The sequence below is a fragment of the Lipomyces doorenjongii genome (genome assembly GCF_038497915.1).
Source record: "Lipomyces doorenjongii strain NRRL Y-27504 unplaced genomic scaffold V1508scaffold_35, whole genome shotgun sequence".
NCBI classification, from domain to species: Eukaryota; Fungi; Ascomycota; class Lipomycetes; order Lipomycetales; family Lipomycetaceae; genus Lipomyces; species Lipomyces doorenjongii.
Window position 1 is genome coordinate 17,265 of NW_027118102.1, and position 16,119 is coordinate 33,383.

At 45.9% G+C, this 16,119-nt stretch overlaps 8 protein-coding genes across 8 annotated transcripts; 2 read left to right on the forward strand and 6 right to left on the reverse strand.

Moving 5' to 3' along the window:
* Positions 1 to 106: 106 nt before the first annotated feature.
* On the reverse strand, positions 107 to 1,426 carry V1508DRAFT_356586 (uncharacterized protein; the record flags this gene model as incomplete). Its single annotated transcript, XM_066936998.1, has 1 exon — positions 107 to 1,426. The coding sequence occupies one exon, from the start codon at positions 1,424 to 1,426 to the stop codon at positions 107 to 109; it is 1,320 nt and encodes a 439-aa protein (XP_066794962.1).
* A 1,106-nt stretch (positions 1,427 to 2,532) lies between these two features.
* V1508DRAFT_448910 (uncharacterized protein) lies at positions 2,533 to 3,500 on the reverse strand (the record flags this gene model as incomplete). The annotated part of the gene is made up of 3 exons (XM_066942466.1): positions 3,109 to 3,500; positions 2,685 to 3,051; positions 2,533 to 2,571 (listed from the first exon to the last, which is right to left on the reverse strand). Exons 1-3 carry the CDS (start codon positions 3,324 to 3,326, stop codon positions 2,533 to 2,535), a joined length of 624 nt encoding a protein of 207 aa, XP_066794963.1. The 5' UTR covers positions 3,327 to 3,500.
* Positions 3,501 to 4,378: 878 nt separating this feature from the next.
* On the reverse strand, positions 4,379 to 4,642 carry V1508DRAFT_324354 (uncharacterized protein; the record flags this gene model as incomplete). Its single annotated transcript, XM_066936617.1, has 1 exon — positions 4,379 to 4,642. A coding segment is annotated over one exon (264 nt), but the record flags the coding sequence as incomplete, so codon positions are not given.
* A 439-nt stretch (positions 4,643 to 5,081) lies between these two features.
* On the reverse strand, positions 5,082 to 6,045 carry V1508DRAFT_440228 (uncharacterized protein). The gene has a single exon (XM_066942249.1). It carries the CDS (start codon positions 5,891 to 5,893, stop codon positions 5,564 to 5,566), a length of 330 nt encoding a protein of 109 aa, XP_066794965.1. The 5' UTR covers positions 5,894 to 6,045; the 3' UTR covers positions 5,082 to 5,563.
* Positions 6,046 to 6,338: 293 nt separating this feature from the next.
* On the forward strand, positions 6,339 to 6,618 carry V1508DRAFT_419892 (uncharacterized protein; the record flags this gene model as incomplete). The annotated part of the gene is made up of 1 exon (XM_066940661.1): positions 6,339 to 6,618. A coding segment is annotated over one exon (278 nt), but the record flags the coding sequence as incomplete, so codon positions are not given.
* A 2,502-nt stretch (positions 6,619 to 9,120) lies between these two features.
* Positions 9,121 to 10,051, forward strand: V1508DRAFT_171262 (uncharacterized protein). Its single transcript, XM_066936104.1, has 2 exons — positions 9,121 to 9,224; positions 9,272 to 10,051. The coding sequence occupies exons 1-2, from the start codon at positions 9,205 to 9,207 to the stop codon at positions 9,771 to 9,773; spliced, it is 522 nt and encodes a 173-aa protein (XP_066794967.1). The 5' UTR covers positions 9,121 to 9,204; the 3' UTR covers positions 9,774 to 10,051.
* A 163-nt stretch (positions 10,052 to 10,214) lies between these two features.
* On the reverse strand, positions 10,215 to 11,282 carry V1508DRAFT_419898 (uncharacterized protein). The gene is made up of 2 exons (XM_066940662.1): positions 11,070 to 11,282; positions 10,215 to 11,008 (listed from the first exon to the last, which is right to left on the reverse strand). Exons 1-2 carry the CDS (start codon positions 11,164 to 11,166, stop codon positions 10,581 to 10,583), a joined length of 525 nt encoding a protein of 174 aa, XP_066794968.1. The 5' UTR covers positions 11,167 to 11,282; the 3' UTR covers positions 10,215 to 10,580.
* Positions 11,283 to 13,032: 1,750 nt separating this feature from the next.
* Positions 13,033 to 15,388, reverse strand: V1508DRAFT_419900 (uncharacterized protein). Its single transcript, XM_066940663.1, has 3 exons — positions 15,299 to 15,388; positions 13,658 to 15,248; positions 13,033 to 13,606 (listed from the first exon to the last, which is right to left on the reverse strand). Exons 1-3 carry the CDS (start codon positions 15,342 to 15,344, stop codon positions 13,525 to 13,527), a joined length of 1,719 nt encoding a protein of 572 aa, XP_066794969.1. The 5' UTR covers positions 15,345 to 15,388; the 3' UTR covers positions 13,033 to 13,524.
* Between the last annotated feature and the right edge of the window lie 731 nt (positions 15,389 to 16,119).

Below are 16,119 nucleotides of genomic sequence, written 5' to 3' on the forward strand. Positions count from 1 at the left end.
AAAACCACAGCTCTTTAAGAGCTAAACTTGGATATTCCAAAATTGACCTATCAGCTCAGATATTTGTCACTGAGAAGTTCCGCAACAACTGAAAATAAACTTACATTCATGATGATGGTGGTGACAGTGCTTCGTGTGATAGCGACGACGACGAAGCAGGTGCGATTGATGTTGTCGACAAGGACGTAGACCGAGACAACTGATTCCGAGAGCCACTTGCCATCGTAGCCTCGATATGGATCAGTTTATTTTGGATTGTTTCACGAGTACTAATAGACACTCCGGGGACACTGAGAATAATCTTCACCATTGCTATAAAATTCTCAACTTCATCTGACACCTCCGGTTGCGACGGAACAATTATAACTGTGATAATATCTGCCACTGTGTTTAATAAATCCAGCAGCTTCTGTCTCGCACTATCCCCGTTCACGGCGAGAGAGCGGATTGAAGCTTTAGAGACAACCCAAAGCGTTCTCTTGAACACGTCGATCGGAAAGAGCAAAGACATGAAATCTCTTGGAGAATTGCAGTTGAGAGTATACTTTGTCATCGCGATCTTCCAAAGTATCGTTTGCAACCAGTTCCTTGTAATCAAAATGTCAACCTGCTGCATTTCCGAAAGCGCAGCAATATCTGGGACGTTCTGCAATTCCCTGTTCTTCTCCTGAATCCATTCGACCGAAACGTCATCTGTACGGCCATCCCACGCTGTCAAAAGCGGCTCATCGATAAGTTGAAATACATTGCTGATCTGGAAAAACCAATTCTGTATTCCCGCAGGAAGATGCGCATCTGCCTCTGCTATAGGCGCACCATCCGCTCTCAAAATCGCCGGCAACGAATAGTGAATTGCAAGAAATCGTTCATGAATGAAAAGTAGCCAAAATAGCCTCTTTCGTCTGGCTACTTCATTTCTGTCACTGCATAACTCGAGCTCGTAGCGGCTGAAATAATTGGATCCCTGGGCTAGAGTAATGGCTTCTCTGAGGTAAAAGAATGCTGCATCTCGATGATTCATAGACGCATAACATACATGCAAAAACTCGGCAGTCATGATAGCTTTTATATCAATTGCATGACGAGGGCATATAGACCCTCTCAGTTCTAATGCCTCTCGAGTTAACTGGTCAACCTCGATATGTATCTCCGAATCGTCCTGACATAAACCACTAGTTTGAGCAAGCGTAACAGCAGCGAGTGCACAAAGAAAACTTCGGCTTTGTGGCCCTGATCCCATGTTTTCGATAGCTTGTTCGCATTCTTCTTCAGCCACTATTGGCATGAAAGGGTAAACCGAAGAAGTGTATAGATTGAGCATATGCTTGAAATACTGAGCATCATGGACTTTACCCACAGACGTCCCCGAAGTTGACGCTGGAACTGCTGCTTGTGCCAACCCACTCGCCTGCGTAGTTCGGACCATCGCTATCCGCTCGCCGCGACGCAATCTTGGTTTCTCTCGCGGACGACATTCCGTATATCGGCACTGGAGATTCAGATGACAGCATTGATGGCACCTAGCATGACCACTGCACCTCACCTTGCGTTGCTTGCAGGCGTTGCACGCCTGCTTAGCTCTTGGGCGACCCGTGACATTACTTTTATTGCTTTCGTCATGTACCGAATTTGGCGTTTCCAACTGCGCTGAAGATGCGCGAAGAAAACGCATTCCCAATAAATCCAGGTAAATTGAACTCTGGTGCCTATGATATACCTTGTTGCAATTAATTAATATCGAATGATTAGAAACACTGAACAGGCAACATGTTACTATGTTAGTGCGACATTCTTCCATGCGCCTTGGCCGAGTGGCCTAACCGCTCCACGAGTTAGGGCAGCATGCCCTACATGGCGTACGAGGTGCACAACCCTAATGGTGGCCGGCACTTCTAATAGATGGAAATTGATTCTTTTCTAAGGACTGAATAGCCATGAGGATTTTTCTTCAGATTAATCTCTTTTAGAAGGTTGATTATAGCCCATGTTATAAGTTATAGAGTTCGCAAAGTAGCAGTGGGGCATTGTGTGATCCGGTTCCCATGTGACCCGGTGCCCCATAAATTACGTTATACCCTTTAATTGGATTTTAGTTTACTGCGCCTAAACTCTTGATACTTCTTGAATGCCTCTCGTAACACTATCTATCATTTCAATTGACAAGCCAAATTACCACTATACTTGCCTTCTAGATCATTTCGAAATGAAGTCATGAAATCTTGCTACCGCAATGCCAATCATGGCTTGCCTAAGATTCTGTAAAAATACAGTGCCACGAAAGGGAAGATTACCATCTGGGATGGTGGCCGCATCCCAGGCATTATCCGGAAAAAAGTCGCGTATAGTAAGACCAATAGTTGTCGGGAGAGAGTCAGAGGACTTCCCATCCTGAATCACGGGCTAAAACCGCATTTATATCAGCCGGCTGGCCACCACAATAACCCTGATAAAGATTTACTCACATATATGTCTGGGTGAGTTCTGTCGGCTCGCCAGACTTCAATCACTGCTTCCTTCATCTCTCCGAGCCACTTATGATTCCAGTATGAAATTGGACTGCAGTGTTCCAGGCTCCATATTTCATCAACATGCATGTCCATCTTGTCGGTCTCTGCTACCACATCTTCGACATTGTTATATGGCGTAGATGGATTGCGAAACGGTGGTGATTCTCTAAGACGCACCAATATACAGACCTTCACATGATTACCATCAATCCACAAATCCTTGTCATGACAGAGAGCATGATACATCTCACTAAATCCGACCTCAATGGCAACCATCAGTCTGGTCCCAAAACCTTTCCCACGAAATTTGAATAATCCATCAGCCTGTTTCAAGATTCGGCTGTACCTGCCATGAGATCCCTTTATTGTGGTAGATCCAATATCCTGAATTTCGCCTACTGCGGGAGGATGAACAGCGAGATATGTCTCAATGATGTTCATGATCTCACGGCACATATCTTTAGCTGCAACTTCATGGACTTGATTTGGGACAGTCACGACACTCGCGGTTTCGATAGCACTGTTATATGCCAGGTATGGGTATCTAGAAGTATTGAGATTGTCAGCTGCCTTCTACCTTCTGCGACTTGTTAGCTCATACCTCTGGTCTTCGGAAATGTGTGCCTCCGATTTTTCCTTGGACCAGCATTGATCCAATTTCAAATACTCAGCATAAGGAAGCCGAATATCCAATCGCTGTTCTGATGGATTTTCCTTCAGCAGACTCAATGCCTGTGCAATCGCCATGTCATATGACTGCTGTTTCTCCTCCAGCATAAAGGACTTCTTATCTCTCGATATTGACATAGTATTCGACATCTTACTTGCCGATGTACTAATCTCGCGCGAATGGTCTGACTTGAAGTGCTTCGGGGCGGGGGTTCATCTGATTCATCGGAAGCTGAATTAGGATGGATGTGCTTGATTGTCGATCGCACGCGCGACAAAGATCGGCGACACCTCGTAGAGGTACCAGAAATTGCTGCATCCATAATTCAAGTAATGGTCCCGAAATGTGAATACGAATACCTGACAATAAAGTATAGGACTATCATTTAGTAGCTGGGGCATAGTACATGGTCATAAATGCGGTCAGCGTTGTAGTGGTCGTGATTCCAGAGGTGGTACAAGTGACACGCTCCAAGTGGGTACGAAATTCATTATCGACGCTAGTCCCAAAGGGGAATGGTAACTTATATAGTGCATCCAGGTTAGTCCCGCAACTGTACCCCGGCAACATCAGAAAACACAAAAACGTCATCAAATTTGCGTGTAAAACCCAAATTAAAAAAGGAGATTCATGGGGAGCAAACCGATCATTCCTCTTTGGGACTAGTATAAAGTACACCTCGGTATCAAAACTCGAAGTGAGTGTTCACCGCCACTGCATAGCCACATAATTTTTAAATTCTCGATCGGTTGATTTCCTCAAAAGTCCCTTCGTCATACTCTACCGCCACTGGTATTTCATTCGTTGCCTGCTCCTCCGAATCTTGGCCAGTCATCTCCTGAAGTGACTCCTGGTTTACGATCTGCAACAGTGATGATAACTTTTGGTTGTTCAACTGGGAAGACAATTGCTTCCGTACAAATGTCAGCATTTTTTTAGTCGGCACATAATATAGCTCACTTGTACTCACTTAATTGCTGCAAAACCCAGATGTACTCATTCGTTTTCTCATTCGTGACAGAGCACAATGCTACTCTCACAGTGCCCAGGTTATTATCCACGTCACGATATTCACTAGTTGCAATCGGAATTTATTCCTCTTGTACGTACTATCAATGACGATCATCTGTACCTGTAGTCGTGCTTTTGAATATCTTCAGGCTTGAAAAAGAACAACGCCTCGAACATTGTCCGGTGCCAGCTTAACTTGGTATATGTACCCCTGATCCCGTAATGTCTGTATGAATTTGGCGGTCGATATCCCTTTGATTTGCGTGTAATCGTAAGTCCGACTATGGACGTCTCTACCCAACAGCGACAGTCCGTAAGGGGTGTTAATTATTGAAACAATGGTGGGAAGAGGCGCAGAAGAGTGCTGGACAACGTCTATCATAGTCCTTTTGGCGTCTGGAGTCATGGGTCTGTTCTCCGGATACCCTAATGGATTGACGCCTTCAAGCTGATGTCTTTCTTATTCATGTTAGGGCCCACGAGTCGTTTAGCTGTTTCTTGCAGCGAACTTGACGGTCACAAAGCATGCTTCGTGCTGGTTTAACACGGTGGGGTCGTTGTTGTCTCCTGAAGTTACTGCCATTGAGAGATTTCTAGTGTTGAGCGGCTTTCTACTGAATTTGAGGGTAACAATAGTGTCTGATCCTTGTGTTTTACTACACCATTCCTAACTGCGAAATTATGGTGGTGTATCGCGTACGAGTTGACATAGGTCTCTTGCTGTATACTCCGACTCAAAAATCATCCCTATGTATAGATCATAAGGATCGTTGACTTCTGCAGCGGGCAAGGCTATTGGTCCAGTGTAGCTTGATTCAGGATAGTCGCGTGTGGAGGAGAAAGAAGATAAAATATTGGATAACATCAAACTCGACGCGTTCTGAGACGCGACACATGCGCGCTCAGGGGCCATACTTTCGATTGGCGGATGCAAATGGCGGATATGGCGGCTAATTTGTATATTCTCTATTAAATTTATAACACGGTCAAAATCTAACATTCCCAGCAAACAATCGCGTGTAGAAAGAAGCGCAATATCAAATAAGTCAAACTGAAAAGTAGATGATGAACACGTTAATGAAATAGGGCGACTATTCCGACGGAGATTTTTATCACAATTTTTTCTCCGTGCTATCCATCAACATCAACGCTCTCATCGTTTCGCCCTTCATCGCAAATCGACGTATCCCAAGAATATCTCTATCAGTATTGAACAGCCTCTCAACAAAGACTTCCGAGGCTGGAATGGCTAGGTAGTCTCTTGCCGCCATAGCCATCTGCGGATATTCATCCTTGTGCTTCCGCCACCAGTCGCACAGCCAATTCGGGTTCTACGAGTCGGTCACAACTGCCCTCGGGCTCTCGAAGTACCTATCTATGTCGGACCCAAAGGATTGGCTTGGAGGCTGGAGCTTTCGCAGCATCCGAAGCTCCGGGTCGCTATATTCCAGGTTATCCAGTAGAGTTGCTCTGTTTGAGGGGAATCCACATCGGTAATATTGTACTCCCGATGGAGTTCCAGTCGTATTGCCTCTAAGATTAGGCGACCAGCATCATCATCCTCGCTCAATTCCTGTCGAATTAGGTCGCCTTTGACGCGCGGGTCCAGAACAAGAGCCGTATAGTAAGTATCGATCTCGTCCATGAACGTGTAGTACTTGTTATATTTCTTCATGCCGTTTTCCACTGCGAGCGCGATGTCCATATCAATATTTGAAAAGCTTCCACGTCGTTCCGAAGCGTGATGGAGTAGATTATGAAGCTAATAGTAAATTGCAACCGTGAGACTAATCTGCGGCTTCTTTTTCGAAACAAACAGAGTCAGTTCATTGAACTTCGAAAGAATGCAGTGGATTTGCGTCAGTCGCTCCCAGTCATTGTAAGTAAATGATGGCAAAGGAAGCTCTACCTGATGCTCCAAGTATTTGTTAATTTGGACTTTGGCCTGTAGGCCGTCGGCAAGCATGCGGTACGCTGAATTCCATCTCGTATCATTGTCATATGGATGAACTTATCAGGAAGATCAAGGAAGTGGCAAATTTCTTTCCATTTTTGTCTTCTCTGATGGCTGGGAACAATCCAGACGGCGACAATCGGAAGTTTCGCCAGGACTCCTTGATTCTCCAGGTACCAGCGATCTTGACCGGTCAACATGTCACATGCAGAAAAAGCTTCAGCTGCAGTCCCGGATTTCAAAGCGGATAGGATGTCTTTGACGATCAGATTCAGAATATGTGCGAGACACTTCGCTGTACCGCCGCTGCTGCGCTGCATTCAGTGGCGCTTGTTCTTTGTATTTGGGTCCTTCAACATGGCCGCATTCATCCATGCCTGGTTTACCGCTCCCGAAACAAAGCAACGCACGCTAGATTCGAATACGGCGAGCCACTTTGGAAATCTTCCTGGGCGGGCAGAGGGGATCGAATAAGCTTGATATGCTGGCGAAAGATATAGAAATGGGAGTTTTGAGAATTAATTGGTCGGCACATGTGGAGAGGAACCGTGTCATCCGAGAACATCATCTTCCGCTCCTGATCAATTTTTCCCTTCCGTGGGTTTTTTTTTCGATAGTATCTGTCGCGACTGCATTTTTTTCTCGCCGACAATACCTTACTGAATCGAGCCTTCAATCCATTGTCTCAGACTTCAGCGGAACCGTTACTGAGCTCTCGGACGCCGTCTGTATTGATCCGATTCCGCAGCGGGCATACCGGCGGCCGGTGCTACACCACTACAATATTTTCAACATTGTCTTACTCATACGTGCCTGATATTTCGGCGGCTGCCCGCAGTTACAGTTTAATTTCTTCTGTTCTACCTGTGCACGGATCCAATGGCGTCTGAGGTGATCAAGAAAGTGGCGCGAAACTTGCACATGTGTCCATTGAGATTAAGCTTGTTACCGGGCCAGCCGAGGTCGTTAGCGCCGAAGAAGAATAGGCTGATGGTACTGCTGAGGGATCTTCTTCTCTTGAGGCAGACATTGGCTCAATTAGTCACGAACTACATGGATCTGGATGTTTGAGGAGAGAAGAAGTACAATGAGGAAGTTGCTAGTACATAGTCTTTTGCGACTGGGGTATAATTGCAGTATCTGACTCATAACTGCAGAGAATCCCCAGGTTGAAATCACTATCACTCTGAAGGACGGGTCCACAAAGAATTGCACGCGAGATTAGCAAGTCTCTTGCAGACCGGATTAGTATTCCAAGGTCAACAATATCTTGTGGGATTTGGACCGGCCGTTTGAGATTGACAGCAGCGTTGAGTGTTTTGATTCGATATGCCAGAAGGTAGGTGTTAATTTTGATGTGAGCCTGTACAGAAAATGAGCCATGCTTACTAAATCACAGGCGAACGCGTTTTCTGGCATTCCAATGCTCATCTTGTATTCCAGTGCTCACATTTTTGGCAAAGCTTCTGAGAGACACTACGGTTGCCATCTTTGCGTGGGTTCTCATACTGAGGAAGACTTTTTCTACGAGATGTCTACTGAAAATGGCCGAGCTGTATCGCAGGCGGATTTCTCAGCGCTCGAGACTATTGCCAGGAGAGCCTATTTCATGGTTGAAGATATTTAGCCACAATATATGCGAGCAGACTACTATCGGCTCGAAAATCCCGGACGGAACCTTCGTTACGGTATATCGATGCAGTACACTAACTGATTTATGTGTCGGCTCCCACGTTCCCAACTCTGGCCATGTCAAAGCGTTTAAGATCCTGAAGAAATCTGCGTCATACTTTTTAGGTGATGCCGCGAACGATTCACCGCAGATAACGCTGCCAATAATGAAACTTTGGTCTCGGAATTGTATTTCAATCTGGCGGAGAAATTCAGCGATGTCGATTCTCCTTCAGGCGAAAAGGAGCCCTTACGGTTTCAAGGGCTGGACAGCTATATCCGCTGCACGGCACATGTACTTAATCTGATCGTTGGTGATATACTTTCAGCATTGAAAGCCGGCGATCATAGTACCGCAGTTTCAGCTTGTGATCTTATGCAGAAGAACAACGAGATTGGACCACGCTCCGCATTGGCTCGACTTCGAATGATGGCCCTGTGGATAGCAAGAACTCCGCAGAGGAAGCAACAATGGAAGCTGATTTGTCAGACCAATCGGTTGAAGGATAAGTTTATCGAGTACGACGTCGATACGCGCTGGAACTCAACCCATAGGATGCTTAGAGATGCACTGAACGCGAAGCAGCAGATTAAAAAGTGGATTGAGAATCAAACTTATCTTCCGCCTCTCACCGCGGAAGATTGGGATCGTCTGCAGCAAATTGAAGGTGTCCTTGCAAATTTTGAGGAATTCACGCTTACTGTTTCGAAGCGCCAACCACAAATTAGCTTGGCCCTACCCATCTACTACGAGCTGCATGACATATAGCTTGACGCGACATCCAGAGAGGGTGAATCTTTAAGCTGCCTCCACAGGTTTGCAGAAATTCCAGAAGTATTATTATCTTATGGATGGGCAGGACGCTTATTATTTCGCTTTCGTCTTGGACCCACGCTTCAAGACCCTGTTACTGGAGAAAGAATTGGGAGAAGTGGCGGCCCAGACGGTTATCAGGCACATAAAGGAATCACTACGTGATCGGTATCCTTCAGTTGCGGAGCAGTCGTTCGAACCCAGTGAAACCCCCGTAACCAGGGGTATGACTATAGAAGCTCGAGTACTACATAAGTTGCAACCGCGAAAACGACAACTATCTGACATCGACCGGTACTTTGGAGATGGAGTTGTAATGGTAGATGAGTCGGTGACAAAGGAGTACATATACCGAGTGAATGTGGCCGTGGACAACACTCTGGCGTCTTTGCTTTTTTTAGCAAGCTAATGGCGTTCAAAAGGCACGTCTGTACGGGCAGGTGATTATCATTGACGCCACATACAAGACGAACAAATTCCGGTTGCCGTTGGTGAACATTGTTACGGTCGACAACAACATGCACACCATACGGGTAGCCTTGAGCTTTGCGACCAGTGAGGAAACCAATTCCTACACATGGGTTATGCGGCAACTGAGTGAGTGAAAATATTAGCACATTGAGTCAAGCTAACATTCAGACCAGAGCAAGTTGTCTTCCCAGATCAGTCACCCGATGTGGTCATTACAGATGCAGACAAGGGTCTCATGAAGGCACTGTCCACAGTATTTCCAACAGCAATGAACCAGCTCTGCCGGTGGCATGTGGAGCAAAACATTCGAAAAATTTCCGCAAATACTTCAAGTCGATGGACCAATTCGATGCATTCATGAAATGTATCAAACAGATTGCAAGCTCTCTAGACCGGGAAGATCAAGACAACATGTTGGTACAGCTCCAGACTGATTATCCGGCAGAAGCGTCGAACTACTTCCTAGCCCAGTGGTGGTTGAATGGCCAGTGCGAACGCTGGGCTGAAGTTCACATTCATAAGCACCCGAACTTGGGGATTAGTACCACTTCACGAGTGGTTTTTAGCCATGGTGCGATGATAGGTGCCTTGACATCGTCCTCGGGGAGTCTCTGTACAGTTGACAACAAGTTAGCTGCAAAGGAAGAGATCGCGCCGAACAGCTCAGTATCCTGAGTTCAAACCAAAATTTGAGGGTAAGATTAGAAATTCGAAATCGGCTGGAGACAGCTAAACTCTGCACCGCGATTTCTAGGTCAGCATTGGACCTCGTGTATGTTGAGGTCATAAAAAAGGTCCATAAACAGGAGGAAGAGGGAACAAAGTACAAATCAGCTGTGAGACTGGGAACCAAAATTTCCTAAATGGACTTGCTGTCTGTAACGGAGTAGAGTATGATACGAGTTTTGTGCGAGCTAAGGGTTAGGGCAAGTTGACGCTAACCCTATCACGTGTTGATTGTTTTTCAATTTACTGAAGAAAATATACGAATTATCCGCCTATCCGCCTACAGGCCTGAAATTGAATCCAGTATCCTGGCAACCACTCGGGATATCATCATTGTAACTAAGTATTTTATCACGAGAATTGATTGAAAAGAAAAGCTGTGAAATTGCTGACACTGCACATATGTTTCATTGTACTTCAGGTACTTAAAAATCCCTACCAAACACAAGGCCAAGATAATTTACAATAACGAAAATGTAAAGCGCTCGGCGACTTCCTCGCTTACTCAGATGGGCATAATAAGCCTCTTGACAACGTCGTGGACCGTACGAACAGAACCTGTGATAGCACATAACTTATTTAACGGTGCGCGATAATTGTAGCTCACTTGTCGCAATATATTACCAGATTTCACGTCCAGAACAAGGTTTGCAACCCGGCTCCTGATATCACAAATAAATTCCAGCATAATAAAACACCGATGGAAAGATCGTGGTTGAACTCCCTACAAAATACATGATACCTTCGGCGAGCTCGTCACAACAATACTGCACTCAAGCCAACCAACGCACCTAGAAGCGGCAGGAAACCTCTGATAGAATTCATCATCACCCAGTGGTTCAGCAATACCTCCAGATTTTCCGCTTCGGAGCTTTCCGGTCCTCGAGACTTCGACTCCAGCACCTCAGCTTTTGCAAATATAGCTCTATTCGTCCGCATCATAAAGAGCAGCGTGTACGGTATGAATGCGACCGAACACAGCGCCGCAATCGAATGAGCCATTTTCGCATCTGGCGCCTTCCACGCAAGGAACGCAAACGACGCAGTCGGAAGGATCGCGAGGAACGGCACTGTTCTGCGGACGGCAAAGACGAGCGCGCGGAATCGGGTAGCAGTGTCGGGTGTGCTAATATTCGGTGCTTTGAGAGCCGGAATGGTCAGAACAGAAAGTGAAATCAACGCGCCTGCATAATGATGTTAGCTTTAGCCTTTTACACCCCGGTGCGGTTCTGGGAAAAGCAATACCGGATATGAATGCCGAGCCTATAATGCCTATGAATTGGGCGAGGCATAGAATGGTCGTCGGGCATAAGGACGTTTTAGTCAACGTGTAGTCTTTCATCGTGAGTATGGATACAGAAAAGAGACACTCTCTGACTGAAACCGAAAGGTGTCCTCGTTGGCGGGAGTCCTCCTGCGCACATATATATGTCGTATTAGCCCAACCCTAGATTATGCACTCTCGCGTGGTTAGACATTATGATCTCTCCATGCGAAGTTGACGTCAAGCTTATGGCACGCCCACAGGAAGCCGATTACTAGTGTTAAGGTTTACACTAACTTCGACGCTCTGGACGGTGGTCATCTGGCACCAACTGGCGGTAGTGCACAAAAGCTACATTGAGCTTGAATGAGCTACCTTTGAAGCGATCATTGCCTGGTGGGAGGAAGAGTACCAATCCGCCCGGTGTAATTGTACGGGGGTCAATGTTCCTCGATTCCACTACGTCATCACCGTTGGGAATTCGTGGGGCAATTGTGGGTAAGGGGACTGCTTACGGCTACATTAAGTCATTGGGACGTCCTTGATTCATTAGAACTATCTTCGCCATTTCTCAACGACTGAAGTAGGGCTGCACACGAATAAATATTTGCTTATTCGTATGCGACTTTTTTGAGTAACTAATATTCGTATTCGATTAGTAGTTATTCGTAGTGAGGTTAGGGTAAAGCCAACGGACACCCATCAGCGCACCATGTCAAAGTCATAGAAATAATAAAGTTTGGAACTGGTGGGCACCGAGAGCCCTGCTTCTATAAAGTTTTGTCACGCGCTTAATAAACCAACGCTTTTAAGGGCCTTCTTCCACACCAACATTGTCCGACTATAGAACACGATACACATTGTAACACAACCGCGCTGGGACGCACCTTACTCGCCCTGGCGTCCGCGCTAAATCCCTGGTCACAAATATCTCCCGCGTTGCTTAGGAGCTTGCCTCATGCGATTTCGAACAGCCCTCCAACTACCACCTATGAACTCAGAAACCCTGTTACTTGACGCTAATCATGCTGAGTTATAGTGGGTACTGTACCGCATAGAAAATGGCAGGACTTCGCGCGATGTACTGCCGCTTTGTCCAGTTCCTGCCTCATGCCGTTGTCCTCTTCGGCTGGTTGAGAAACTGTTAGCGTGACCGACATTATTTTTGAATCCGCCAATATCCACAGCATTGTCGCGTACAACCTGTCCGCTCTCAAGACATTTCGTAGCTAGGCGGATTTATTTGCAACATAACTGTCCGCCGAGTGATTTATCTCGCCTCGCGAAGTGATGATCTTATAATGAGCTGGTGCTGACAATATTTGCTACCTGAAGTAGTACAAGTCACTTCAAGTGGACTACTCATATTACTAACAGGGTTAATATCATTGCCAGTATAATGTAAGATGAAAAATGACCCAACCTATCGGTCCACCATGGCGGCCCATTCCTACAGCAATTTGTTGCGCCACAATACGGAGTTGAAGAACACCTCCAAAACCATGGAATGACAGGTGTCTTCATTGTAGCTTGTCGAGTCGACGGCCGTATCCTCATATTGTGGAGGACACTCGCACACATGACTTGGTAATGTCACATCTGGAGCTTGACTGTGTGAACTCCAACGCCAGTGCGTCGCGGGCAGCAGGTTGTATCTAGTGCATCTTCCTTCTGGAGCCTATTAGCCCTAGCCCTATCTATAACTCTGGCCCCCAACTTTATTCGTACTGGCTTTGCGCAAATGTGGAGACATCCGTGTGAGTTCCCTACCATAGCGCCTAATCTCCTAAATCATTGTGAACATATCCGTATCCGTATGCAAGCAAAATGTCTATATTCAATATCCATACCCAGATATTAGCTTTCTAAACCTTTGATTAGTATTTGTGCATCTATTGACTCTAATTTGCATGGAACTGCACGTAAATGTACAGAATCAGAACTCCTCAACTCCCTCCAACATCCAGCTTGCTCGTTCACACTTTGCCTACATCCAGTGAGCAAATATTTTACACGAGATTAGGCTAGCAGACATATTTACTACATAAATCTGAATATAAACCGATTATCATCGTGAATGGAGGACTTTCTAACCATACAGCTACTACACAGCAACCGTACTTCCTACAGATGGAACTCCACCAACGCCCAACGCCGAACGCAAACCGCGAGAGGGAACGCCATTGAAGGCAGGTAAGATTGGCTCAATATGGTATGAGTGTTTGTGTAGCTAGATTTGCAATTCAGGGGGTGCAAATCACGCGAAGTGATGGCAAAGACTTTTAAGTTTCAAGCGTACTACGCTACTGATTGATTGCCGCTCGCAAGGAGTTGCTCAATTGAAGACGACAGTTGTACCAATCGTAGATGGTAAACATATATAACACAAAGTTGTTGCCAATTCGTGCGATATCAATATGTTCGACATATATCGATCTATGCTTGGAAATTATACTCAGCGATGATTTTGTCGGCCGCAGTCATACCTATCGCATAAGCTGTAGCCTGAGTATGGTTACTATAGTCGGCCTGTTAGTACTTGTTGATACAGCGATAAAACTAGGCTTACTTGGTAATTATTGGTAGTACGCTCATATCTGCAACTCGCAATCCCTTCAAGCCAAATACCTTGAAATTGCTGTCTATGCAGGCTGCATCGTCTTCTTTACTGATTCCCATCTTGCATGTTCCCGACATGTGCCAAGAACTTCCTGTTTCTTTCTCCCAATAATCTAAGATATCTTCATCGCTGTCACTCTTTGGGCCGCTAATCACTCTGACCGTATCCTTCATGAAAGCTGGAGTTTGCATCATGTTATACATTGCTCTTGTAGCCACAACGGCGACGCGTTTGTCGAACGAACTTGAAAAAAAATTAGGATCGTAAAGGAGTGGCTCTTTTGGGTCCGACGATTGTAGTGTAACAGAACCAGAGGACTCGGAGTTCATGGGGAACACAACTATCGCCTCTATTGCAGGCGTGTTCTTAGGGTCGATGAAGTACTCAGCATTGGCCGGATTGAGCTCAACTTCAAATGAGGGAATAGTAGGCTTTAGCAAATGCGCTTGACGATGCTCGGGTAGGTTCTTGAATTCTTCGCTTTGCAAGATTTCGTCACTCTTCAAATATGCCTGAGCATAAACGCAACCAATTTCAGAAAGCGGGCCTGTGTGGTCGACGTTCCATTGAGAGCGCGCAGCTGCTTGCAACGATTTGTCAGAATAATACCTCTTTCGCTCGCTCAAGTGATCAGCTCGCTCCCAAGAAAGAAAGACAAAGTGGTGGTCCTGCAAGTGTTGCCCGATGTAAGGAGAGTCTTCAATCACAGTAATATCAAATTTGTGCAATTGGTCAGCGGGACCCACGCCGGAATGCATCAAGATTCTAGGCGTGTCAAGGCTACCGGCCGAAAGAATTACTTCCTGCGCAGCAAAGTATTTTCGGCTGTCGAGCGTCAAAATGCCCTTAGCCGTTTTATTCTCAAAAATCACGCTGCCAACTTCAGTATAAGTCAGGACATGAAGATTCTCTGGTGCTTTCTTCAGTAAGTCTGCTGCAGTCGATATCACCCCTTTGTAGGCTGTGTTTGGAGTGACTGACAAGCCAATCGGATTCCCTGAGTTGGCGTCAGGATTCAGAGGAACTCCTGCCTCATTAAAGATGTCCATGATAGTTGTCAAGCTTTTCTCCCACACCGACGGGAAGCCAATATTCAATGGCCCAGTAGTGCCGTGGTCTTCGGCGTTTGCATTGACATACCTGCTCTTTTCACTTGAGACATCTGGTGCAAATCCGTGGTAAGTCTCTAGACACTTGAATCGCTTCTGCATGTTTACCCATTTCCACTCGTCGTCTCCAACTATACGCGCAATCTCGTCATAGTCGTCGCTTGGACCACATGTAAAGGCTGCGAAGTTAATCGACGTACTACCGCCCAAGCCTTTTCCTCTATCGTACGGAATAACTCTTCCGTTAAGATGCTTTTGCGGAACAGTGTGGTATTGCCAGTTCTGCTTCTTGCGCAGCCTGTTTATCCACTTATTCCCGTCTATACGTGTCTCCATGAGGTCGTTTTTCCCTCCAGCCTCGACCAACAGGACAGTCGGTCGCTTTTTGCTCCCTGCGAGGCGCCACGCAAGAGCGCATCCGGCTGCGCCAGCTGTAGAATGTTAGTATTTCATCTCCTACCAGCTGAATTCAGCATCTTACCGCCCACAACAATGAAATCATACTGCTCTTTTGGTTGAGTTGCCATTACCCCCTACCAGTATAAAACGCAGTTCAGGCTGACCTGTACGGTGCCTCAGTGTAGTCTCAAATACACTTTTATTAGTTTTGTTACATATTACTTTGCATATCTGTCACAATTTATTGGCATATATGGCCGAATAAGTGTTAGCCTTATGTGTCTATGCAACTGTTATCATATTGATAAAGCATGTGCACATTCTACAACGAGTGTAAACGATTTAGTAATGCGTCCCGCTACGTTAACTCCCTGCTCCAGACAGACTATAAATCTGCGTTATACTCAGTTGCTTATAGACACGATTCATTCTAAAAGTCACTTCGGACACATGTCTGCAGAGCGGAATTAAGGTTTTGGTGTAAACTAGCGCAAAGGTACCAAAAACAAGAGCACGGACCGTATTCTTTGTCACGTTCCTGTATTATCACCTAACACCTCTCGATGCTGTGACGACACTCTATTGTAAGTGACGTAATACTTTACCCTGAACAGGGCATACATGTCAGGGTCAAGCGGGTCTTCGATTGGGGGCTTCGTCATCACTGCCATCAGCGAGAGCTCTGTAGTCGATGGCGCTTAATCCCGCTGAATGGGAATTTATTACCAATGGTGACGACGCAACTGTTGTTTGACGATCGCTAGAATGAAGGATAGAATTGTTTCTTGACTGTACTACAGGATAATCTCTAGTTCTGGGGTTATGAAGCCAGCATAGAGTGGCGCTGGGTAAATGTCGGAGCAGCGTCGGATGAGAACTGAAGAGCTCCGGGCCAGCTCAGGC

Excerpts from the sequence above, each read along its gene's own strand:
- V1508DRAFT_440228 (XM_066942249.1), bottom strand. The coding sequence starts at position 5,893 with ATGGACATCGCGCTCGCAGTGGAAAACGGCATGAAGAAATATAACAAG.
- V1508DRAFT_171262 (XM_066936104.1), top strand. The coding sequence starts at position 9,205 with ATGGGTTATGCGGCAACTGA. Across the intron at positions 9,225-9,271 it reads ATGGGTTATGCGGCAACTGA|AGCAAGTTGTCTTCCCAGAT; the intron begins GTGAGTGAAAAT and ends CATTCAGACCAG.
- V1508DRAFT_419898 (XM_066940662.1), bottom strand. The coding sequence starts at position 11,166 with ATGAAAGACTACACGTTGACTAAAACGTCCTTATGCCCGACGACCATT. Across the intron at positions 11,009-11,069 it reads AGGCTCGGCATTCATATCCG|GCGCGTTGATTTCACTTTCT; the intron begins GTATTGCTTTTC and ends ATCATTATGCAG.
- V1508DRAFT_419900 (XM_066940663.1), bottom strand. The coding sequence starts at position 15,344 with ATGGCAACTCAACCAAAAGAGCAGTATGATTTCATTGTTGTGGGCG. Across the intron at positions 15,249-15,298 it reads TGATTTCATTGTTGTGGGCG|CTGGCGCAGCCGGATGCGCT; the intron begins GTAAGATGCTGA and ends AACATTCTACAG. Across the intron at positions 13,607-13,657 it reads GTACTACCAATAATTACCAA|TAACCATACTCAGGCTACAG; the intron begins GTAAGCCTAGTT and ends GGCCGACTATAG.